At 37.6% G+C, this 22,823-nt stretch overlaps 1 protein-coding gene across 1 annotated transcript; it reads right to left on the reverse strand.

The window, feature by feature from the left end:
- Positions 1 to 4,760: 4,760 nt before the first annotated feature.
- Positions 4,761 to 7,127, reverse strand: LOC120314204 (uncharacterized protein K02A2.6-like; the record flags this gene model as incomplete). Its single annotated transcript, XM_039357053.1, has 3 exons — positions 4,761 to 4,794; positions 4,897 to 5,856; positions 6,445 to 7,127. Coding segments are annotated over 3 exons (1,677 nt in total), but the record flags the coding sequence as incomplete, so codon positions are not given.
- Positions 7,128 to 22,823: the final 15,696 nt, after the last annotated feature.

Consider the following 22,823-nt stretch of genomic DNA (forward strand, 5'->3'; position numbering starts at 1 on the left):
CTGAAAGAGTTAACACTTGCTAGGTTTGCTCTCAGGTTCACAACATTCTGACATAAGTTAATTATTGGTACTATCCATAAAAAAGGTCTGGACTCCCCAGCCCTTTTACTATGTATATTACCAATAATTAACTAATTGTATTTTTTGTAATTGTATGACTGTATTTTGATAATATCAAATTTTGTGCAATTTCAAAAATACAATGAGATATAGATAGGACAAACATAAAGATAGCATGACAATATTGGAATTGGGTTCTCTGCTATTTCCATATGAAGAACAAGAATGCATGATGCGCGCACACACACACACACACACACACACACATAAGGGTAAGAGTGGGAATTGTTGAGTTGTTGCCATTGCCTTTTAAAAATATAGATAATACTATAATGTGCTCATATTTTCTGTATGAACATGAATTTGTCAACATAAATTATGTAAATAATCTCTCCCAGATTTTCAAAGTCCATCATCATAGCCACAACGTTAGCCACAATAAAGGACAAAAAACTAAGGATGTGTATTGTAAGTTGTGTGTGTCCATCCTTCATCAAACAATATTCTTAAATATATAGATATTTATATAAAACATCAACAGTTATTTTAAGTATTGTTCATTAGTGAGTACTTTATTCTAGCACTTCTTGCTTCAATTATTAGCAAATGTATTGAACCAAGATGTTCATTAGTAAACTCTGATATATTGAGCTACCCTTTAAAACTTACATATTTTGCTTGCAAAACTCACTCTCCTGTAACAATTGTTATATCTCTTATTATTCACTCACGGGCTAAAGATTTTCAGGAATCAGATGATACAGTTCAATACCTTTAGATTTTGGTTGTAATGTTATATGTTTAGATAGCAAACTGTATTACTTAACATGCTTCAAAATGTGATAAACCATGCTTGCAGAATTTAAGGAGTCTTCTGCTTTTTCTGTTAGGCGAAATACTTGACTTTTGGTTCCAAATTCTGCTCTGATGGCATGTGCTCACTGAAAAAATAACTAATTTTACATTGCTTTGATTTAGCAAACTCAAGTTCAAATGTCAACAAATTTAAAAATGGCCATACTTAACATACAACAAAAGGAATAACAGGAGTTTAGCTTTAGAACGAACTGTGTTTCAAAAAAGGAGAGTTGATAAGGATGATATGAATCTGTTTTGCTTTTTAAAGTCAGACCAATGATAGAATAAATAAAGGATGGGCTGAATGTGTTTATTTGCATGAACCAGCATGATTTTATATGCATGGTAAACATTATTCTATATTATCTTCCAGCATAATCTTAAGAAAACTTTTAAGTTAAATGACATTTGATGTATTTTGAATCATATCACTAATTAAATTAAATGCTTTACAGTTGCTTATGGCATTAGATTTGCCTTGCATTTAATTAATTCTAACATAAAAAAACCAAAACAAATATTTTGAAGACTCCATACTTGAATCTTTGTCTCTATTTACATAATGTACCGTATTATGTATATAACTATCTACACAATAAATTCATTGGTACATTTGTAGCAATAATTTGAAGGCCTCTATTATTTTATAATTTTGAACTATGTTTTGAATATGTTTTTTATGATATGTTTTTTAACAAATAAATGGATGATTCACTTCCTTAGTGTATCTGTGGCTTTTTTTGTCATACTTGCTTAGTACTACCTTTCTTCACAACTGAATAGAATAACTTTTCCAATAACCAAATACTTTCCAAGTTTGTTGGATTATATTTCCCAACCTACCCTTTCAGGCTGCTCCTTTGGCTATGAAAATATTGATAACATTTTGAGGACACCATGTTGGAGAAATAGAGAATATAAGATGCCACATACAATGACTGGGTTTCCAGCATACTAATTCTTGATTTATTTACCAATAGTTTGTTATATTAAGCCATAATTCATGATTTACAAACTACGAAGTTTCAACCAATGTTAATTCAAAAACAAGGACACCAAATAATGTTTTAACATATTCATAATTTTCCTCAACATTTCTAAATTGGAATGTTATTTTTGACTTTGAAAATGTGTGAATCCAGACTGTCATTTATGAAGTGGCTTATGGTTAAGCATACTATGTGAATCTAGATAACTGTAGTGTTTCAACAAATTATGGTTTAGCACAAAATGGGAATCTAGTCTATGATTCTAGTAATACACATATCTATATTTACATCTGCCTATTCCTTGATTTGATTATGTCAGGTACACTTAATCGGTGTTCGGCATAATATATACATTAGTAAATAGGAAAAACAAGCTACATGAAATTGTTAGAGAAGCCCTCAGTATAGAAAAAACATTTTTATGAGAATACTATCATGTGAATTAAAATATCAAGTATTTGAAGCCTGTAACTGCAACTCTTTCTTTGTGTTTTGTTTATATCCTCATCTGGTTTCACAATAATGGTTGCAGCAATTCTGTCTCACAATTCCATGCAGTTAGCATGAAAGGTGGCATTCATTAGAAAAGAAAATCACATTCAAGCAATCAGTTGATGGTAACCAGTTGAAAGGAATGAGAGAGGAATGAAATCCATTATTTTGCATCATTATAACCTCATTATCAAAAAAGAGGCATCACTGAACAAGATAATAAGTGGAGCAAAGAAGAGTGTGCCTCTGTAATTCAGTGTGGGAATGTGACAAATTTTCCACTGAAATGAAACAGTGAGTATTTGTTTAAGCAGAGAGTTTGATAATAGATCAGGAAAAAAGGCACCTAGTGAGAGAATCTGAAGCAACCAAATCTGAAGAAACCAAAACAAAGAAGCAAAGAGAGTCAAAGCTTGCAATGCTTATGGCATGTCTGTATTTGTGCCCAAAAAGTATTGGCCATATATTTCCAAATATGTGGCATTCTTTGGAAAAAAGTAAAGGATCACAGCAGCAAGACTATAAGATTTATCCCATCAAAGAGGAATTGACAAAGAAGGAATTCTCCTTAGGGAAAAGAATCAAATAAAGGAGGAACTTAACAGTTTCCAAGTCCTCACAGAGGAAATAGGCTGTGAGCCTTCAAGAGAACAAAAAAGTAAAAGTAAAGAAGGTACTAGACTCTTAAAGGCCAGAAGGATGTAGTAAAGTGAAAATTTTTGTAATTGGTAATTCTCTATTATGAGGTATCAAAACAACTAGACCTGTTGGCTTATGAAATGTATTCTCTTTCAGGTATAGGAATCAAAAATATGAGAATTTCTAAGTTCTTATTAAATCTAGCAACAATTATTTTCCCCCTTAATTTATGTGGAACAAATGATATTATTAGTGTTGAGTCCTCAGCTTAATGGCAATAATTCACGGAGCATCTCGTAGATTCAGAAAGCCTTTATTGTTGTTCTTCAGCTCCGTTACAGCTCTGAGGCACGCAAGCCTCTCTGCCTCTCTTAAGAGCAATCCCCGGGCCGAATGGCAACATTTGGCACGCTCCGCGCCTTGCGCATGTGCGCGAAGCCAGCACCAGCCAGTCTGGTCCCGGGCAGCTTGTAACTGCCTGGGACCATTGCAACGTCCCAAGCCTGCCTTTGCAGGCTCAGGACACAACACCCCTTCCTCCCCGGCTAAGACTAACAACTACATGAATAGTTACACGCAACCTCAACACGAGCATGGTGTGCCAACCCCTGCTCCAATGATACCGGGCTATTCTGGAGATTAATACCCAGTGCCCGTATTTTCCATTTCCCAACAAGAGGCACCCTCTCACTGTTTCTGCTTTGCCAGCAGAGTTACAAAATCTTCAAGGTACTTAGGAGATCTCTTAACTCTCTGTGATCTCCTTAGACCCTGATAATCCCCAATTACATTCTGCCCGGAGGATGACATGGGTTTGCCCCCTTTTTCGGACCCTGGTGGTTCCCATGGACCGTGCCCCGTTGCCTGGTCTGCTTGCTTGCCCACCGGGCTCGACAGATCAGGACTTTGTTCTCCCCATAACCTGGTTGACCTGCCTAGTTGCAGGCTCTCTGGCCCCTCTATAAAACTGCCACTGTTGGGCAACTCTGTAGAGCCTTCCAGGCCCATACTGGACCTATCAAGAGGCTGCATTCCTTCACTCCCCAGTTCCGTAGTAGGACTGTCTGGGGTTCCAGTACTTCCCCAAAACTCAGTTGCCCCCCCATCTATGCCGGAGGTGTCAGAATTGGGATTTGCCCCTCCGACCACCTCCCTGTGTGAATGCCTCCTTCTGGAAACAGTAGCAGTGCTGGGCCAACTAGACTGTTTGTGTGCCAGCTCTCTTGCAATGTTTGAGTTATTAGGATGCTCCCGGTTATTCTCCCTGACTGGAGTGCTGAATGGTATTAGTGGATGATGAGTATGCTCCCTGGGTGACTCCCTGGCTGGAGTAGGCACTGGTGCCTGTGTGCTACCTAGTTCCCACGAATTCCTGTTTGGAACACTTGCGGAATCTTGGGATAGGCCGTCTGTGGCCTCTCTGTTGGGGCCTGGCTGCTGCCAACACCCATCCCTTTGCCCATAGAGTTCCCCTTCCCCCCCTGGAAAAAAACCAGGAGTTTCTGAGGGTAAGTCCAGTCTTGTACACAGTTGGTCAATATGCCGCCGCAGGATACGACCGTCATCCAACAAGACCTCATACGACAAGGGACCTGTAACCTTGCATACTACAGCAGGAACCCACAAGTGACCTGGCCTGTAGTTACGGGTCCATACTGGGGCACCCACTTGGAATTGCCTCGGTGCCCTGGGTTGTGTAATCTTAGGAGGCAGTCTGTCCGGGTGCAACTGGTCAAGTTTAGTAATCAGTTTGCGCCCCCAGCGAAGTTCAGCTGGGCTTTTTCCAGTAGAAGTTGAAGGTGTGGTGCGGTATGCAAGAAGAAAGTCTGCCAACCTGTGGTGCCAGTCCCCATAGGTCAGTTTCTTTAAAGCATCCTTGGTGATGCGGACCATCCGTTCAGCCATACCGTTGGTGGAAGGGTAGAAAGGTGCAGAGGTGGCATGACGAATCATGTTGGCCTGTAAGAAAGCTTGGAAGTTGGAAGAGGTGAATTGAGGGCCATTGTTAGACACCAAAACATCCGGAAGCCCATGTGTAGCAAAAATCCCCCTCAGTGCTTGAATGGTCTTTGCAGTGGTGGTTGAAGAGACAGGTACAACCTCAAGCCACTTTGAATATCTATCAACCAGGACCAAGAAGAATTGACCCTGAAAGGGCCCAGCGTAATCAATGTGCACCCTAGACCACGGTGACTGTGTTTCCTCCCATCTATGCACAGGAGCCTGGGGCATTTCTGGGCGTGAGCGCTGACAAAGGTGGCATGCATGCACCTTAGCCTCAATTTCCTTGTCTAACCCAGGCCACCACAAATGGCTGCGTGCAAGTGCCTTCATTCTTACAATGCCAGGATGACCCTCGTGAAGGGAACCTAAGACCCTAGACCTCATTGAGGTAGGAATGACAACTCTGCTGCCCCACAGCAGACAACCCTGAAATGTGGATAATTCATGTTTCTTAAGCCAGAAACTCTGAAACTCAGTACCTGGACAGCTCTCTGGCCATCCAGACAAAACCCAGGATAAGACACGAGAAAGTGTGAGATCCATGGCTGATTCAGCAGCCACATCCCTGGCATTTAAGGGTGACTCAGGCAGCGTCTGAATGGAAAGGATGTTGATGGCAGGGGCGGGGTCAGCCTCCACTTCATGTAAAGGTAATCTGCTGAGGCCATCAGCATGGCCCATTTCTTTACCAGGTTTGTGAATTAAAGAAAAATCATAGGCTGACAGAAAGATGGACCATCTTAGCATCCTAGGGGATATGATATGGGGGGTTTGCTTGTTTGTAGTAAACAACCCCAACATAGGCTTATGGTCAGTGTAGACCGTGAAATGCCTGCCATATAGAAAATCATGGAATTTTTTAATCCCTGCAACAACAGCCAAGGCTTCCCTGTCTATCTGAGCGTAGTTTCGCTCAGCAGAAGACAAGGTTCTGGAGTAGTATGCAACAGGAACCTGAGTTCTATCAGACCTTAGATGGCTAAGTACAGCTCCCACCCCATAAGGGGAAGCATCACAAGCGATGCACACAGGGAGAGTTTCATTAAAATGTGCAAGCACATTGTTGGATGTGAGTAAGGCCTTAACCTCACTGAAGCTTGCTTCATGTGCTTGTGACCACTGCCACACTGCCTGTTTGTCCAGAAGCCTATGAAGTGGTTCAGCTACATTAGCTTTGTTAGGAATGAATGCATTATAGAAATTCAAGAGGCCCAGAAAAGCTTGTAGTTCAGCCTTGGACATAGGCCTAGGAGCTTGCATGATAGTCTTTAATTTGGACTCAGCAGGGTGAATCCCATTGGCATCTATTTTGAATCCCAGGAAGTCTGTAGAAGGCACCCCAATTTTACACTTGTCTTTTTTTAGCTTGAGGCCTGTTTTCCGGAACCGCAACAGAACAGCCCTCAATCTCTCAGCTAAATTTTGAGTGGAGTCTCCAGCTATTAAGACATCATCAAAATAGGGGCAAACCCCTGGTATACCCCTCAAGGTATTTTCCATTATGCTTTGGAAAATTCCAGGAGCCACATTTACTCCAAATTGTAGTCTTTTGACTTTGAATGCCCCTCTGTGTGTTACAATGGTTTGTGCTACAGCAGCAGCTTCATCAACAGGTAACTGTTGATAAGCCTGCACTAAATCTAGCTTAGCAAAAACCCGCCCCCCCTTGAGGGAGGCCAGAATATGACTGACTACAGGTACAGGGTATGCATGCTGTTGCAATGCCTTGTTTAGAGTGCATTTGTAATCTGCACAGATGCGAATGTCCCCGTTAGCCTTAAGAGGTGTGACTATGGGAGTTTCCCAAGGACTGGAGTCAACAGGTTCTAAGACTCCTTGCTGAATAAATTTGTCCAATTCAGCATCAATTTTCCCTTTTAAAGCAAAATGTACTCTCCTTGCTTTTACTCTGATAGGAGTGACAGTGGGGTCTAATTTTAAAGAAACTGGGGGTCCTTTGTATGTACCCAACTGTGGGCTGAAGACATCTGCAAACTCTTTGCAGACTTCTTGTAGACCTACTGTTTGCAGGCTGTTGAGCCCTGTGACTTGTATTCCCAAGGCCTCAAACCAATCGAGTCCTATGAGACTCATGCGCTCACCCCCAACTATCAACACATCTAATGGACCTTCAAAATCCTTATATTGTACGTTAAGGGTGGCCTCCCCCTTAACACACACTTTGGAGTTTTGAAAGTCTGTTAGAACTATATTGGAAGGCCTAAGCTTGGCCTGAAACCCACTGCTAGAACAAATCTTTCTGAATGTGTGTATGGAAATAATTGAAAGTGCAGACCCAGTGTCTAGTTCCATGACCAATGGAACTCCTTGCAACTTCACCTTAAGTGACAGTTTCTTTTTTAGTGGCTTGTGTGTGCCTGTCCTATAGATGCTTCTTCATGAAGCACAGAAACTCACCCTGTTTTGGCCTGGGACCCTGGTACCTTTCAGGCGCAATTCTTCTTGGGGTTGTACCTTCTGACGGCCCAGACACACAGCTGTGATGTGGCCTTGCTTTCCACATGCTCTACAGATAGCAGAGCGAAACCTGCAGTCGGTCCTCTTGTGGCGACCACCACACCCGAAGTACTTGGGTACAGCTGAAGACTTTTCTTTGCCTTCCTTCTGCTTCCTTTCTTTGGTTGGGTAGAGATGATCCACCTCTTCTTCAGGGTCCTCTTCCGAGCTCTCCTGGACTCCCTCATGGTGCACGGAAACAGCTTCTGGAGTATTTCTGATAGGCCTCAAATTCTTGATTGCCCCACCTGCTGCCTCTTCTGCAGTAACCTCTCTCAAGGCATCTTGGAATGATATGTCTTCTTTAGCAAAAGTCTCTGCTGCAAGTCTCTGTTTCTCAGCTCACATACAAATCTGTCTCTCAGCCTTTCTTCTAAGTCTTTAAACTCACAAGTCTTAGCTGCTCTTCTCAACGCTGCAATGTATTCTTTAGCTGATTTACCAGCCCGTTGATCCCTCTCTTGAAAAGTATGTCTCCATGCAATAACAGACAACTTGGGCTGAAAATGTTCTTTTAGTAATTTTTTTAAATCTGTGTAGGTAACAGATTCAAGAGGTACAGGGGCTGCTAAATTTTCAGCAATTTCAAATGCATCTTGACCACAAACACACAGCAAAGTAGCGGCCTTTAAGCCATCTTCTCTCACTTGGTTTACTCTGAAATAGTTTTCTACTCTGGCCACATAAGACTCCCATCTTTCTGGGTGCGTAACATCAAACTCAGAAAGTCTTCCTATCTTCGCCATTTTCTCTGTAGTACGGAAAGGGTCTATCAGCCAGCTTACCTCCAACGACGCTGTATTGGCAGGCAGTTGCTGAATTTAACGCCGTCTTCCTAGCTGCTCTCAGGACTCCAGGGTAAGCTTACAATTTCTTTAATTGATTGTAAGGCATCCCACCCTCGTCGCCAGTGTTGAGTCCTCAGCTTAATGGCAATAATTTACGGAGCATCTCGTAGATTCAGAAAGCCTTTATTGTTGTTCTTCAGCTCTGTTACAGCTCTGAGGCATGCAAGCCTCTCTGCCTCTCTTAAGAGCAATCCCTGGGCCGAATGGCAACATTTGGCGCGCTCCACGCCTCGCACATGCGCGTGAAGCCGGCGCCAGCCAGCCTGGTCCCGGGCAGCTTGCAACTGCCCGGGACCGTGGCAACGCCCCGAGCCTGCCTTTGCAGGCTCAGGACACAACAATTAGGAACAGCTATAATCATATCTTTATGGTCTTTAAAGAGCTAGGAAAGAAGTTCAAAACTTTGGGGCTTGGGGGCTGTGCTCTATGTTTCCAGTTCATGGAAAAAACCTATGAAAGAATACACAAAGTCAAGAACTGGATAAGCAAATGGGGTTGACAATATAATTAGGGTTTATGGAATTGCTACTAAGAATTTCACAAAGATTGGCAAATACACGTTTGACCAAAGGCAGCAAATATGATCAGAAGAATTTTAACTTCAATCCTTTGGTGCTTGGAGGTAGAAAAACTGGGAAATATAAATTTCAGATAAGGACTTGGGTATTGTAGAATGTTGAAATATAGCCTGTTAAACTACTATATGAAAAGTTAGGAAAATATAAGCTTCAGAGATTTGGCCTTCATTGTCTATCTACTAGGGCTCAGAATTGTTGAACATCAATATTATGTTCTTTTGAAATCTGTAGTAAGTGTTCCCATAACAAACAACAAATTATTGCAGTTCGGGAGAAATAAGAACAACAACAAAATCTTGCTGCAAAAAAATGCATCCCTGCCCACACGGATGATATTCCTTCCTGAACTGGGACTTCATTTGAGGAAACAAAACTGGTCCATAGAGTTTTGATAGATCATCACTTTTTCTTTTATTTGCTTCCTAATAAGAACAAGGGGGCAGTGATGTGGGGTGTTGAGGGGGGGCTAGGCCTTGCACTTTGACTAAATGGAATCTTTCTTTTCACTCTTGGCAACCACAGAAGTATTCTTGTGCTGACACTCTCTGGGCAGTGCTATATTTATCTTGTAGCTGAACACACATTTCCAAGAGGTTTTTCAATAATAGAAAGGCAACCAGCCAAAGCAGTTTTAACCTAAGAAGTTTTGTTCCAGCATCACATCAGCACTGTGTTGATTGCAGAGGCCAAATCATGCGATGGCCAGGAAGAGTTAACTGCTGTCTCGAAACAAAGGACTTTCTCTCTCTTGCTGGTGGCTTTGTGAAAGACTGAGGAATAGTTGATAAGATGGAGTTCAACAAGTTTCTGAATGCATCAGAGGGACATCAAAGAAGGCAAGAGGAGGCTTTTGCTGGTGCAGGGAGCAGTGAAGACAGTGTGGACAATGATGTGGATTTTGTACAAATGTATCTTAGCTGTTTACCTGAGGGATATATGAAGGCAAAATTTACCCTGGCAGCATATCTGGTGTGTTGGCTAATCTTGAAACTCTGTAAGGTAAGAGATTGATTTCAGTAATTCAGCTAGGGGCAAAGTCAACAGGAGTGAAGGCAACGGTGGGGGGGGGGGAGGGGGAAAGGTTGCTAGGTGAAGAAGGTAGCATCAAAGAGACCTTGTCAGCTTCTGGACTGGCATAGGCACAGCAAGACTGTGGATAGCCATGCTGTTGGCAATAGAGCATCCCTCTTCCTAGAATATTTACTGCTAAATAATTCCATTTGGCATCAGATCACCAGAAGCAGACTGCATTTTGTTCTTGGAAACATTATCGTGTCATGATTTCAAATGTGATGCTACACATATGCAGAATATATTTTTTCTTTGTTTTTGTGTTTTTAAAATGGGACAGCAAATTTGTTTTATTTCCTGGTCTAACATTTCAGGAATGTAGAAACAGTTGTAAAACATGGAATTAAGGAATGGGGATAAAAGAAATATTAGTTGGCTTTTCCCCAGGAAAATAAGGAACATGATCATCTAAAATGGTTCTCCTCAGCCTCCTCCAAAACCAGAGTCTGAAAGTACCTGCTCTTTCTTTCAGTGACAGATGTAGAAGCACTTCTGTTTCCTTAGATCTGCCTCTCACACTAATTTGCACTTCCTCCCCATCAACTTTCTTACCAGTTGACACTGAAGAAAACTACTTGTAAGAGTAAAAAATATGCTTTTGTTTATTTAAAACACTAATTATAGTGCAATATTTTTGATTGATCTGGAATATGACTTGACATTGGGTTCTCAAAATAACATTTCTAATTTAAACCATGTTTCTCTAATTGCTAAAACTAACTGGAACTGAGGGATATAAAATATGAAAAGACAAAATGATTATGAAATAGGAGCATTAAGTTGTCTTCCTATAACTACTGGGAAAAGGCTCTTTGGAATTTGGTGGGACATTTTTTTAATGTATATATACTTAAGGACACACACATTTATTTTAAAAAGCATATATTTCATATTTTCATATTCATTTTGGTATTTGCATTTCAGGTAAAAATAAAAAAATGCACTAACTGAAACTGAGTTGGAACAGCAGCATAATATAATCTTGCCACATTTTATAGAATATTTGAACAAATATCTGTATAATTTGTTTTTCCATTTTTGAGATGGGTGTGAGAGGTTTGGTTGAAAGGATTAAACTTAAAAAAAGATATCTACAATAATTTATGTTCTAACGGTAATTTAGAAAACAGTTTAACATATCATTATCCCACTACTTTGTAAAATTCTAGTAGTAGTTTAATTTCTTTGACATGTAGAAAAACTTAGGTGATAATCAGCAATGTTACTTTTTTTTACAATCTGTGGGTCTGTTCTATTGTTCTAAAGTAAGGATAAACACAATAATTATTTATTAAATTATGTTTATAAATACCTCAGTCCATATGAATTCTATTCAAAATTGAAGTGATGAGATTTGTAGGCCAGTAAATTTAAAGTATATAAAATTGGATATTTGCTCAAAAAATGCATGAAAATTAGCTGCAGCACTAAACGGTTACTAGAATTGGCATCTTTCATCCTGACAGTTAAATTCAAGAACAATTGTTTAGTATGACTCCCTTTTACCCAAATTATGTGAAAATTGCAGGCACTACCACATAACAAAATTAAAAACAGATGTTTCATCTTACTTACTTACCTACATAGGTATAACATATTACAGACCATGCCACTCATATTACTTGTAACTTATTCAAATATGATTTACATTAGGACAAAATGGATTCTCTTCAGTGATGGATTTCCCACTGGTAAATGTATTGAAGGATTTGGGGAATAGATGGGTACATTTAAGAGAGAGAGAGTAGAGACATTCCTTCATTTTAAAACACATCTGATTGAATTCTCATTGTTCTCCCATCTTGAACTGGGAGAAATACTGCTGGCTAGTAGACTTATGCTAGACACTTTAAAATGATGACAGGATCTCATTAACAAGTGAGGCTCATAAAAAACAGTTAAGTCTGGGCTGAGTATTGTGAATATATTTTATTATGAATGGCAAGAAATACAGACCTTCTAGGTCCTCTTTGCATGCAATCATCATTTATAAGAACTAAAAAATATTTTTTTATTCTGTATTTGCTATTCATTCCCCAGCCTGAGAAGACTACAGCTCTCATCAGCTACAGATAATTCACACAAGCACTGACTTGTTGTTTATTTAATCCAAACTGCATAATTGTACGTTTTTTCTCCGCCCAATCAACTCCTATACCTTTCCAAAGATCATTCATTCAAATTCCCTCTCTCAATAAACTCACCTCATGTCTTTTGCCTGCCCAGTTTTCCGTAGTATCAATTCTTGAATCTAGAATACAGCAGGCTATATGCTCTGACCCTTAAACAAACATCCAGCATAAGTAAGGAGGGGGAGAGAAATAGGAGATATGCTACCAAAACTTGGTAAATAGAGTTGAGGCTAAAGTACTTGTTAAAATATGCCACAGTGATACCACAAGTTCAGAGGTTCAGAGAGCTAGAGGAGGAAGCCACAAACCTATACTGTGGCAGATATTCAGCCTTAGTTGTGTCTGTGCACTTTATCAATAACACATACAAAATGGTTTGCATTCTCCCATTACCAACATCCCATACCTTTTAAAAGCTTTTGGGGCCTACTTCAGGAGAAAGTGTAGGAGATTTATTCTTCTGTCCCAAGCATCCTTAACTCTTTTTTTCTCTGTCCCTCAACCATCTCTTTCTATTCTGTTTAAAAAAAACCAAGTAGGCAATGAGAAGGAGCCTCTTGCAATGTGACTTCAGATATGCATGCTTACAAAGAATATGCAGCATAATTATTTCTCACACGATGGGTTTGAATGAAGGGCCTTTGTATTTCAAACTCCAGCATCAACCTAGAATGGAGAAATTCTTTGAAAAAAAAAAGAAATGCAAAACTAGTGTGCTTTTAGGAATTTTCTGGGTAATTCTACTGAAATCAGAAAAGAGCATCAGAGACTAATGGGATGGATGTGAGTTGTTTGTTTTGGTTCCTTTCTCCCTTTCTAACTTTTGATATTTGTATCTTGACAGACAGCCTGGGAAAAACAATACCCAGCCATTCAAAAGGTAGGATTTCACATCAATTACCAAATGACATCCAGTAATTATTCATTAACTATTAACCCATTTCAAAATTATTCCTTAAGTATGATTAACAAATAACAACAATCTAAACACACAGTTTATTGAAAATGTGTTCAGGTTACTTGGCTTTAACATGTGCTACTTAAACAGAAATAGAAATCATCAATATATGTTGTAGCTTTTAAGGCATAGGAGAGAGAGAAAGCTATCAATATTAGTTGCAGCACTAGATTAAATAACATTTAGAAAGAAAAAGTCATTGGTGAGGCTTCACTGCCAGCCTCTACATACCTATTTGAGTAAACTCTATTAAATTCATTCAAATTACTTGAGTAGATATGCATGGTTAAACATTTTATTATTTAAGCTCACAAAATTAATATTCTATAAAATCCATAATAAATGTCAATTACTTTCCATTTGATGATTGTATTTCCAAACAAAGAAAGTTTTAAGAGTGACAGTATAATTTTTAAAAGAAAATGATAACAACAAATTGGCAAATACATTAGCAGTCAATGTTCCAATTATATTTGCAATTTAGCATCCATGCTTTTCGGCCTCATGTAACATGGGCCCCCAAATGTCCCTCACCAATTAGAAAAACAGAAACAATAAGCCAACAAGCATTCTGGAGTTTACATCTTTTCTCTGCTTTGCCTTTACACAAAGCATCTGGCAGGAGCCCTGACCTCCCAAAACCAAGACCTTGCCAGAACTGACTAATCAATATTCAGCAGAGATGGTTGCTCATTATGCAGTCATTGAATACTTCTAGAAGTTGCTCACTGTGCACTTTTCATTCTTCACTCTTCTCTTCTAATCACATGCATTACTGCGCATGTACGCACACAAATGTACCTCCCATGAAGCCTTTTCTGTCCAGCATGAAAACAAAACTTGTAGCAAACTCCATTCAGCTGTAGCTCACTGAGGCCAGAGATTGGTATATGTTCCAGCAACAAAGGAAAGTTGGGGGTAAAGTTGCCCCAATGCAAAATATAGCCTACTTTAATACCACAGAAAGAGAGAGAATGAGAACATGTATGAGATAGGAAACAAACTCCATCCAAGAATAGCTAGTACAATTCTGACTTTTTTCGGGGGGAGGGACAAAATGAGGAATGCTAAGAGAACTAGACATTGCTCACAACTTATCTGTTCTAACAGATCACTTGTTTGAGATACTACTGGGAGCGAAATTATTCAACCCTGACCTCTTTTGTGCTCCATACAGCTGGTTTCCGTAGAAGCCAGGCTCCTGTGCTCCCCACTATCCTAGATTAAATATAATAGCTACATGTGGCACAAAGAAAGATTGATAAAAATACTAAGAAACAATATTTTTGTCCTGTGAAATTTCACCTAGTCAATTTTGATCACAAAATGTCAGGGCTGTTCCTATTATTGATAGAGTAATTTGGATTTGAAACAAATGTGTTTTTTATTTCAAAATATGCAGTGGGTTATTGGACAATTCCCACTGGCAACAAATTGATTTATTGCTTTTTTTCTGAGAAAGAGATAATCTCTGAAACTGCAGTATCTAAAAGTCAGTGTGAATTCCAGTCCTAAGTAAAGGAAAAGAGTTGGATCTCAGTTGAACAATAGAAACTGCAATAAATTCCAACTGTTTTTCAAATGTCAGTCTCCATGTCCCAGTACTAATGTATTTTGAGTGAATCATGTGGCTGGCCTGAATCACACAATTACTTTTCTTATCACCAGTAGGGCATAGTTTGCATACTAAAGAGAGAAAACAAGAGGCAGCTGATATGTCTATTAAGACAAGTTTTAGCAGGTCCCAGATATACAAGTATTTTACTTCTGTGCTCTTGCTTTGATTGTTCACTAGCCCAGCAGTCTTCGGCTAAAGATTGATCAGCATATTGAACAGTGGCCTGATTCATAAATATAGTGTGTTATTTACCAGGCAATTAAAAATAAAGAGTCTCCACTTTGCTTCCTCTAGTGCAGTGCTAATTTATTTCCAGGGAACAGATTCCTACATTGCTCACAACCATAACTTAATCATGTGATTTTTGCATCTTGATAAAAGTAACAAAAAACAATTTTCCTGTAAAAAAAACACCATTCCTTTCAAACTGTTTCTATAGTAAGTTACTGGTTCTTTCTTTTTGATAGTATATACTGTATACTAGCAAAATTTATTTATTTACAGCTCCTCTCACATTTGTATAGGATTCTTAATTGTTGGAAGTAGAACTTTATTTCAGAAAGCTCTTGAGATGTTTTAGAACAGAAGGGCATACATTTTTGTGGCTAAGAACCATCACATTGTGAGATAATGGTTGAGGGCTGCAAAAATGGTTGAAAGATATTACACATATAGATGGGACTAAGTTTTACATGTGTGGGGGGGGGAAGGGGAAGAGTTTTGAGTTGTCTGTGTTCTTTAAATTCTGCTATCTCTATTTAGAATAATACTGCATTTTTCATGTATTTTCCATCTCAACATGTCAGTCAACAGTTTTCAATAATTATGGGAGGATGGGAGCTGTAGAAAATGTACTCAGACCAATAGTTACTTCCCTGCTCTAGGGATGCCATATGTCTGTCATGCTAAAAGAAAAATAATTTAGTCTTCTTCTTTGTTGCTCAGATACTTTTAGATGCTGCTGTTCCAATTCTTTGAGACTTTATTAATAAATGGAATGGCTTTCCCCAATCCAAGAAGAAAAGACAATGGCCTGCAGAGTTATTTATATTTACCACACCTTAACATCAAACAAAACAATTCACCAATGCTTAAATTAAATGTGGACATCAGTAATAGCTGTTTAACCCTATACATTTCAGAAGCACTAGATAAAGTCTATAGTTACTGAAATTTATCAATATGGGTTATTATAAATAATCAGAACTGTTTTTTTAAAAAAATATGACCACAATGCCCTCTGCTGGCTGACAAAAATGCACCCAGTTAAAATCAATATTCCTAATTAAAATGTAACTGGAAATATCCTAGCTATCCTCTTGAATACTTTTCATATTGGCTTTTTTATTTTATTTTATTTCCACAATAGATAGTGACATTTGTGTAAAATGTAAGACAACAAAGATGATTAGGGGAGTGGAGGCTAAAACATATAAGGAATGCTTGCTGGAATTGGGTATGTCTACTTTAATGAAGAGAAGGACTAGGGGGGACATGATAGCAGTGTTCCAATATCTCAGGGGTTGCCACAAAGAAGAGGGAGTCAAGCTATTCTCTAAAGCACCTAAAGGCAAGACAAGAAGTAGCGGTTGGAAACTAACCAAGAGAGATGCAACCTAGAACCAAGGAGAAACTTCCTGACAGTTAGAACAATTAATGGAACAACTTACCTCCAGAAGCTGTGAATGCTCCAACACCGGAAGTCTTTAAGAAGAGATTGGAAGCCATTTGGCTGAAATGGTATAGGGTTTCATGCTTGGGCAGGGAGTTGGACTAGATGACCTCCAAGGTCCCTTCCAACTTTATTATTATTATTATTATTATTATTATTATTATTATTATTATTACTACTACTACTACTATTGTTGTTGTTGTCAGAATTGTTTTAGCAAACATGATAAACAAAGTATCAGACAACTAAGTTTAAACCTACTGTGGCAAAAAAAGAGAGGGGGATGACTAATTTAGTTAAGTTCAACTTGACATGGATATAGTCACATGGTGACTTTATACTACTTTATATTTCTTAGTGGTCTCCTATCTAAATATTTGCAATGGCTAACCCTCAAGAACTATGAAAAGTCCTAAATTCTTCATCCCAGCCCTGCAATTGTTCATTTGTGCTCAGAACATTAAACACAACAACTGATGGTTTTTTTTTCCTCACTAAAATTGTCACTTGGTGAGAAGAGAAACAAGACCAGGGAAATCTATCTTTCTTTAATTTGTCCTATATTCAAATAATAAGGCTAGCAGCCCTTACTGCCCTCATTCTTATGGTAGAATAGCATTCTTTGATAAGGATGGTTAATGCAATCTATCTTGGCATACTTCTCTGCCAACTGAAGGATGGAGGTTAACATTTTAATATGATCTGTATTCTCACTTAAGTCACTGGTGGAGACACAGTTTTAAACACATATTACATAATTTTGCAATTGCACATTTTAGTTTTTTAAAAGCTCTCAGGTAGCTGCCAAACACTAGACAATCTGCTAATCTTTATATTTGACTCAGTTCTTGAAATTTGCTGAACAAATTTAGGTTTACCCTCCATCTTCTATAATGAAGGCAAATGGAAGTGTTTCAAATGCAAATGTTACCAAATAATATATTGTGTGAGGTGCTGAATTTTTAAAAATTATTCATTTATAAAAAGAATAAATGCAAATCTGCATTAAAATTTATTTTCATTGCATTAGCAATTGGTAAAGAAGTAAATAATCCTCTCAAATGAAAATATTATTAGGCAAAATATTGAGAATGTCTAAAATATTATTGTTCCTCGAAATCTGGAACAATGGGAAGCTTTTTCTGTCTGATGAGAAAGAGAAATTATAATCAAACATGAAACATGTGGAATTTCAAGTAGAACTAGTTTATCCGATATTATGTTCAATTATTTGTAATTCTAGCAGTCAAAACTGCACCTAAAATAAATTGTTTTCTTCATGCAAACATTTACCATTCATCAGCTTGTTGGATAAATTAAGCATAAACTATCAACTCCTTTCTTCAGTTGTTATAGCAGGGAAGATATATTACAGAGAGTCATATTTTTACCTAGCCTTTCTGAATAAACATGACATCTTGTTTTAAAATTTAAAAATGTAAATTCAATCAACCTAGATTGTTATACTATAATGCTTAAATATGAAGCTTTCCCATGGTATTTGATTTTTAATCTCTCATCATGAGCTTTACTAATCTGGTTTCCATATTTATTTTTCAACAAAATTATATCCTTGAATCATCCGAATAGAAACATTGGTATTGTCTTCCATTTTCTTTTCTTCTTGAACGATGGTCATGTGATCCAATCAGGTGCTTGGCAACTGGCATGTATTTATGATGGTTGCACTGTTCCAGGATTATGTAATCACCCTTTGTAATCTGTAATCAGCTGGCTTCTGACAAGCAAAATCAATGAGGGAAACCAGAGTCACTTAAAAACCTCATGATTCACTTAACAACTGCAGTGATTCATTAACAACTCTTGTAAAATGGGACACAATCAGTTAACTGTTTTGCTTAGCAATGAAAATTTGGGGCTCAGTTATGGTTGTAAGAAAGCACAGTACAAAACAAGAAACAATTGGATGGAAACTAACCAAGGAGAGAAGCTACCTAGAACTAAGGAAAAAAATGTCTAATAGTTAAAGCAATCAATCAATGGAATAGCTTGCCTTCAAAAGTTGTGGGTGCTCCATTCACTGGAGGCTTTCAAAAAGAGACTGGACAACCTTTTGTCTGAAATGGTATAAGATCTCCTGTTTGAGCAGCAGGTTGGACTAGAAGAACTCCAAGTTCCCTTCCAACTCTATTGTTCTATGTTCTAGGACAACCTGCATGTATAAAAATATTATTTATCTAACCACAGTACATGCCTTTTGATATGCAGCTTTCAGTAAACTGTTTTATTTCCATACAAGATATCCAAACATTTACTGTAAATGCCGGTGTACAAGGCAACCCGGCGTATAAGACGACCCCCGTCTTTATAACCGGGCTGCATTCCTAGAAGGTCGTCTTATACGCTGGAAACTACCAGTATTTCCGGCATATAAGACGACTCGGCGTATAAGACGACCCCCGTCTTTGGCGCCGATTTTAGCGCTCGCGGAAGTCGTCTTATACGCCGGCATTTACGGTATCAATTTTCTATAAAACTTTTAAAGATATATACTATTTTGAATGAAATTTGAGAACAGCTGAATCTAGGAATGTAAAACAAATATATAGTGTATACCTCAAACATCTCTAGTTATACTGTACTCAAAGAGGTATAATGACTTCAATTACTTAATTCCATTTATTTTATGGATTAGTGGATCTGTTTGAATCAGAGTGAAATCAGGCTTTACCTAAATGATTATTTCATTTACTTTTAGGCCAGAGGTGTCAAACTCGCAACATCATGTGACGTGTTGCAATATATCACGGCTTTTTCCCCATTGCCGACAATTGGGTGGGCACAGTTTTAACATGTTGCATCCGGCCCGTGGGCTAGCAGTTTCACATCCCTGTTTTATGCCCTTTGTACTTAATCTTCATATATGTCCTTTATGTTTGTTTATAGTATTCTGCCACTTTGTATGTATGTATAAAATATTAAGACTATGCTTAGGTGTTATAGACACATATTCTTTTTATGTCTAATTTGATTACTATTTTATATTATTTCCATGATATTTTCTAAGAGTTGCTTACTTAAAGTTCAGTTTTAAGTAGATAGAACAATCTTCTTTTTTTCCAACTGGGCTTTTCTTTCCTATTCTGTTTATCTACTGATGATATTTGCTTCATGTTTCTTGTCTCTAGTTAAGTCCTGTACTTTTTCAATTTTCTATTATTACTAAATTTGGTTTTTTATTTGTATTCCTTCAATTATTCCTTAATTTTGTTATTTTATGTTTTATTTCTGATAAGATAACTGTCATTTTGTCTAAATCAGCATCTTTACAATATTCCATTTTGTCAGACTAGCTTAAAGTGGGCAGTACAAAACCTACAGATTTGTTGTCCAAAAGAAATAAAAAAATGTTGCTACCTTAGATAGAAAGATTTTGAAACTGCCAATGATGCACTGTGCCAGCATCTGCAAATTATATTCTGGTTAACAGCAGGATACTAGTAAGTAGAGTGTGTGTGTGTGTGTGTGTGTGTGAAAGTATTGAGAACTTGGAGTGTTTTCTGAAAGGACTGAAACATTTCCAATTTAACATATTCTTTATCCCACACATTTTCTTCCTAATCTGTGGCATTGATTGGGTTACAATAATACAACCAGAGATTTGATTCTAACTGAATTTCAAACCTGTGATGAGCAAATAGAGAGAAATTTCATTCCTTGACACTTCTTTTACCAACAATCAAATAAAAAGTAACAAATTCTACTTGTAATGCTATACTTGTAGTATACTGGTTTTTTTTTTTTTTTAATAAAGAACACAGCACTAAATGTGATTGGGGGAGAGGAAAAAAGAAAGCAAAGAAGAATGTATGCATAACATACTATTCTGAGCCGTATGTCTAAAATATTTCACACCGAGCTGATTTGAATAGCTTTTACAGATGGGTTTATAAAGCTTTATCAGAATAGGCCTTTGTAACTTCTAGAATCTGATGCAAAGTCTATTAAATGCAGACTAGAAACAAAGCAATGAATGATGAGTAGAAAGTGTGAATTCAGCTGCCTGGCAATAAACAGTAGATGGCAGGGCTCCAATGAGAGGGCAGCAACTGACATTTCCACTGGCCCGCAGTATAAAATCACATACAGGATTATGTAGAAGAAGGCAATAATCTTCTGACCCTGTTTCTATGCTATTCCAGAAAACTAAAATGTTGAAGACCAGACTGTGTATTCAGCCCATTTTAGTTTGTTGCCAAGAGGAGCTTTTGCATTTTTTATTATTATGAATAATTATTTGGCATTTTCGTAGGAATGCTTGGCAGCGGAAAGTGCTTAACACCTTAGAAAAAGAATTTTGTTTGGAACCTTTCATCATTGGGGACTAGCTGTTTGGTAAACAGGTTCATGCATAATAGTCTGATGGGTACGGTAGCTCTTTCTAGTAGAAAATTCATTACAGTGCTGGTTGAAATGATGAAAGTTGTATAAAATATTGTATGTAAACATGATCCCCAAAATGAGAATTTCTCATTTTGTGAAGTTTGGGTTTATTGAGCCTGGAGCTTAGCAAAGAGGATAATTGTATAAAAAGGGAAAGAAATTATTTATCTTCCAAATGTTTAGGAATTGATTAATGTTATGTTTGTTATTCATCTTTTGAAATATCTTTATATTTGAGAAAGAAGAAGATGGAACAATACATTTCAATATGGTCTTAATGTGAAATTTAAGGATTGAATTGAACCTGTAAACTTTCTTGAAAAGGATAATCTCACCTGAGCAAGGATGACTGAAGCATTTTTTTAAACAAAATGTATTAGAAAAGAGATTTATTTGCTGGAAATGCATTAAATGCATTAAAGGGATAGGAAATACCAAGGATCTAGCTAGTTACTCAGACAAAAGTCAGAGATAGTGTGTATGCTCTGTGTGTGTATACATGGGAAGAAAGGCTAAAAGAAGTGACCTCAATTAACAATCTTTTAAACAAAGATCAGGCAGATCGGTAGGCAAAGTATATAATTAAATCTCTATCTCTATCCCATTGCTCTTCATGGTCAGTAAGTATGAGTAGGTCATAACGTTTCAGTGCCACTGGATTTAGAGCTCTGAGAGAGTCAACATTTAACTCCATTTCAGACAACAGAATTTTATGGTTGCCTCTAGGGCAGTGGTTCTCAACCTATGGGTCGGGACCCCATTTGGGGTCGAACGACCATTTCACGGGGGTCGCCAAACAAGGCTGTCCGCCATTTTTCCCCCTTTTCTTTGGCCACGCCCCTGGCACCCAGTGATGTATAAGTGGTTCGGGGTCACCACAACATGGGGAACTATATTATGGGGTTGCGGCATTAGAAAGGTTGAGAACCACTGCTCTAGGGGGATCTTTCCCACGCTTTGCTCTGCATCTCTTCCAATTTCCCTCTAAACAAGATGTGATTATTTGGAATCCCCAAACTCATTTAAGAAATTCAGGTGCTTCTGCTGATTAGATAGGTTTGTTGTTATAGAAATGGCTAGTATATATTACAATGTAAAAAGTTGAGGCTGTATGTTATAATCTTATTCTACTGTGCTAAAAAGAGTCAGAAGTCAATGCTTCCCCCCCCCTTTTCTCTTTTCCTCTACATTTTTTCCTGTTCTCTTTTCCATACCTTACTTTCCATTTTTTTAAATTTTTCTTTGTATTTTATATATTGATAAACTATAAAAAAGAAAAGAAATTCAGATGGGAGTATTTCTTAAACACCACAAATTAAGTAGGATCATATTTATTATTTTTGTTGAAAAGGTTTTTACTATTGAAACAACAATACAAAATTATGTGGCAAGTTAATGTTAATTGAACTTTTGTTCACCAGCATCTGTAGATTGATCTCTATAGAATTAAGAAACAACCAATTTCCTATTAAAATCTGTACCTAACATCTATCAATAGTGAAGAGTAGTACCATATGGAGATGAATTTAGTAAATGTTCCAAAGCTTCAGATTTCTGTTATTTTCAAGTTTGAACCAAATCTGGATTGGAGTATGTTCAAAAGAAATTTTCATTTGAAGTAAAATTTCATTATCTTAGAGGATTGAAATTTTTCGCAAGCAAATTATTTTATATTATTTTTAATATGTTGATTTCTGAAAATTTGTAAAAGGCGTATTTAGGGCTGAATGTGGGACAAAATTAAAAATATAAATGTTTATATTGCATTTTTTCTTAGTGCACATTTTCTGCAGTACATTTTAAATATATGCCCTCCCATTTGAGCTAAATTTCAAACGGATTTCAATTGTTCTCACTAAAACGTCAACTGGATAAATTCTTAACAACACAACCCTGTAAAGTCTACTCAAAAGTGTACCCTGATCCTGAGTAAATAATTATTGGATTAGAGTCTTGCAGTTTCCATTAAAATGTCCTAGTTTT

Source organism: Crotalus tigris, unplaced genomic scaffold (genome assembly GCF_016545835.1).
Source record: "Crotalus tigris isolate CLP2741 ecotype Arizona unplaced genomic scaffold, ASM1654583v1 scf7180000018862.1388955, whole genome shotgun sequence".
NCBI classification, from domain to species: Eukaryota; Metazoa; Chordata; class Lepidosauria; order Squamata; family Viperidae; genus Crotalus; species Crotalus tigris.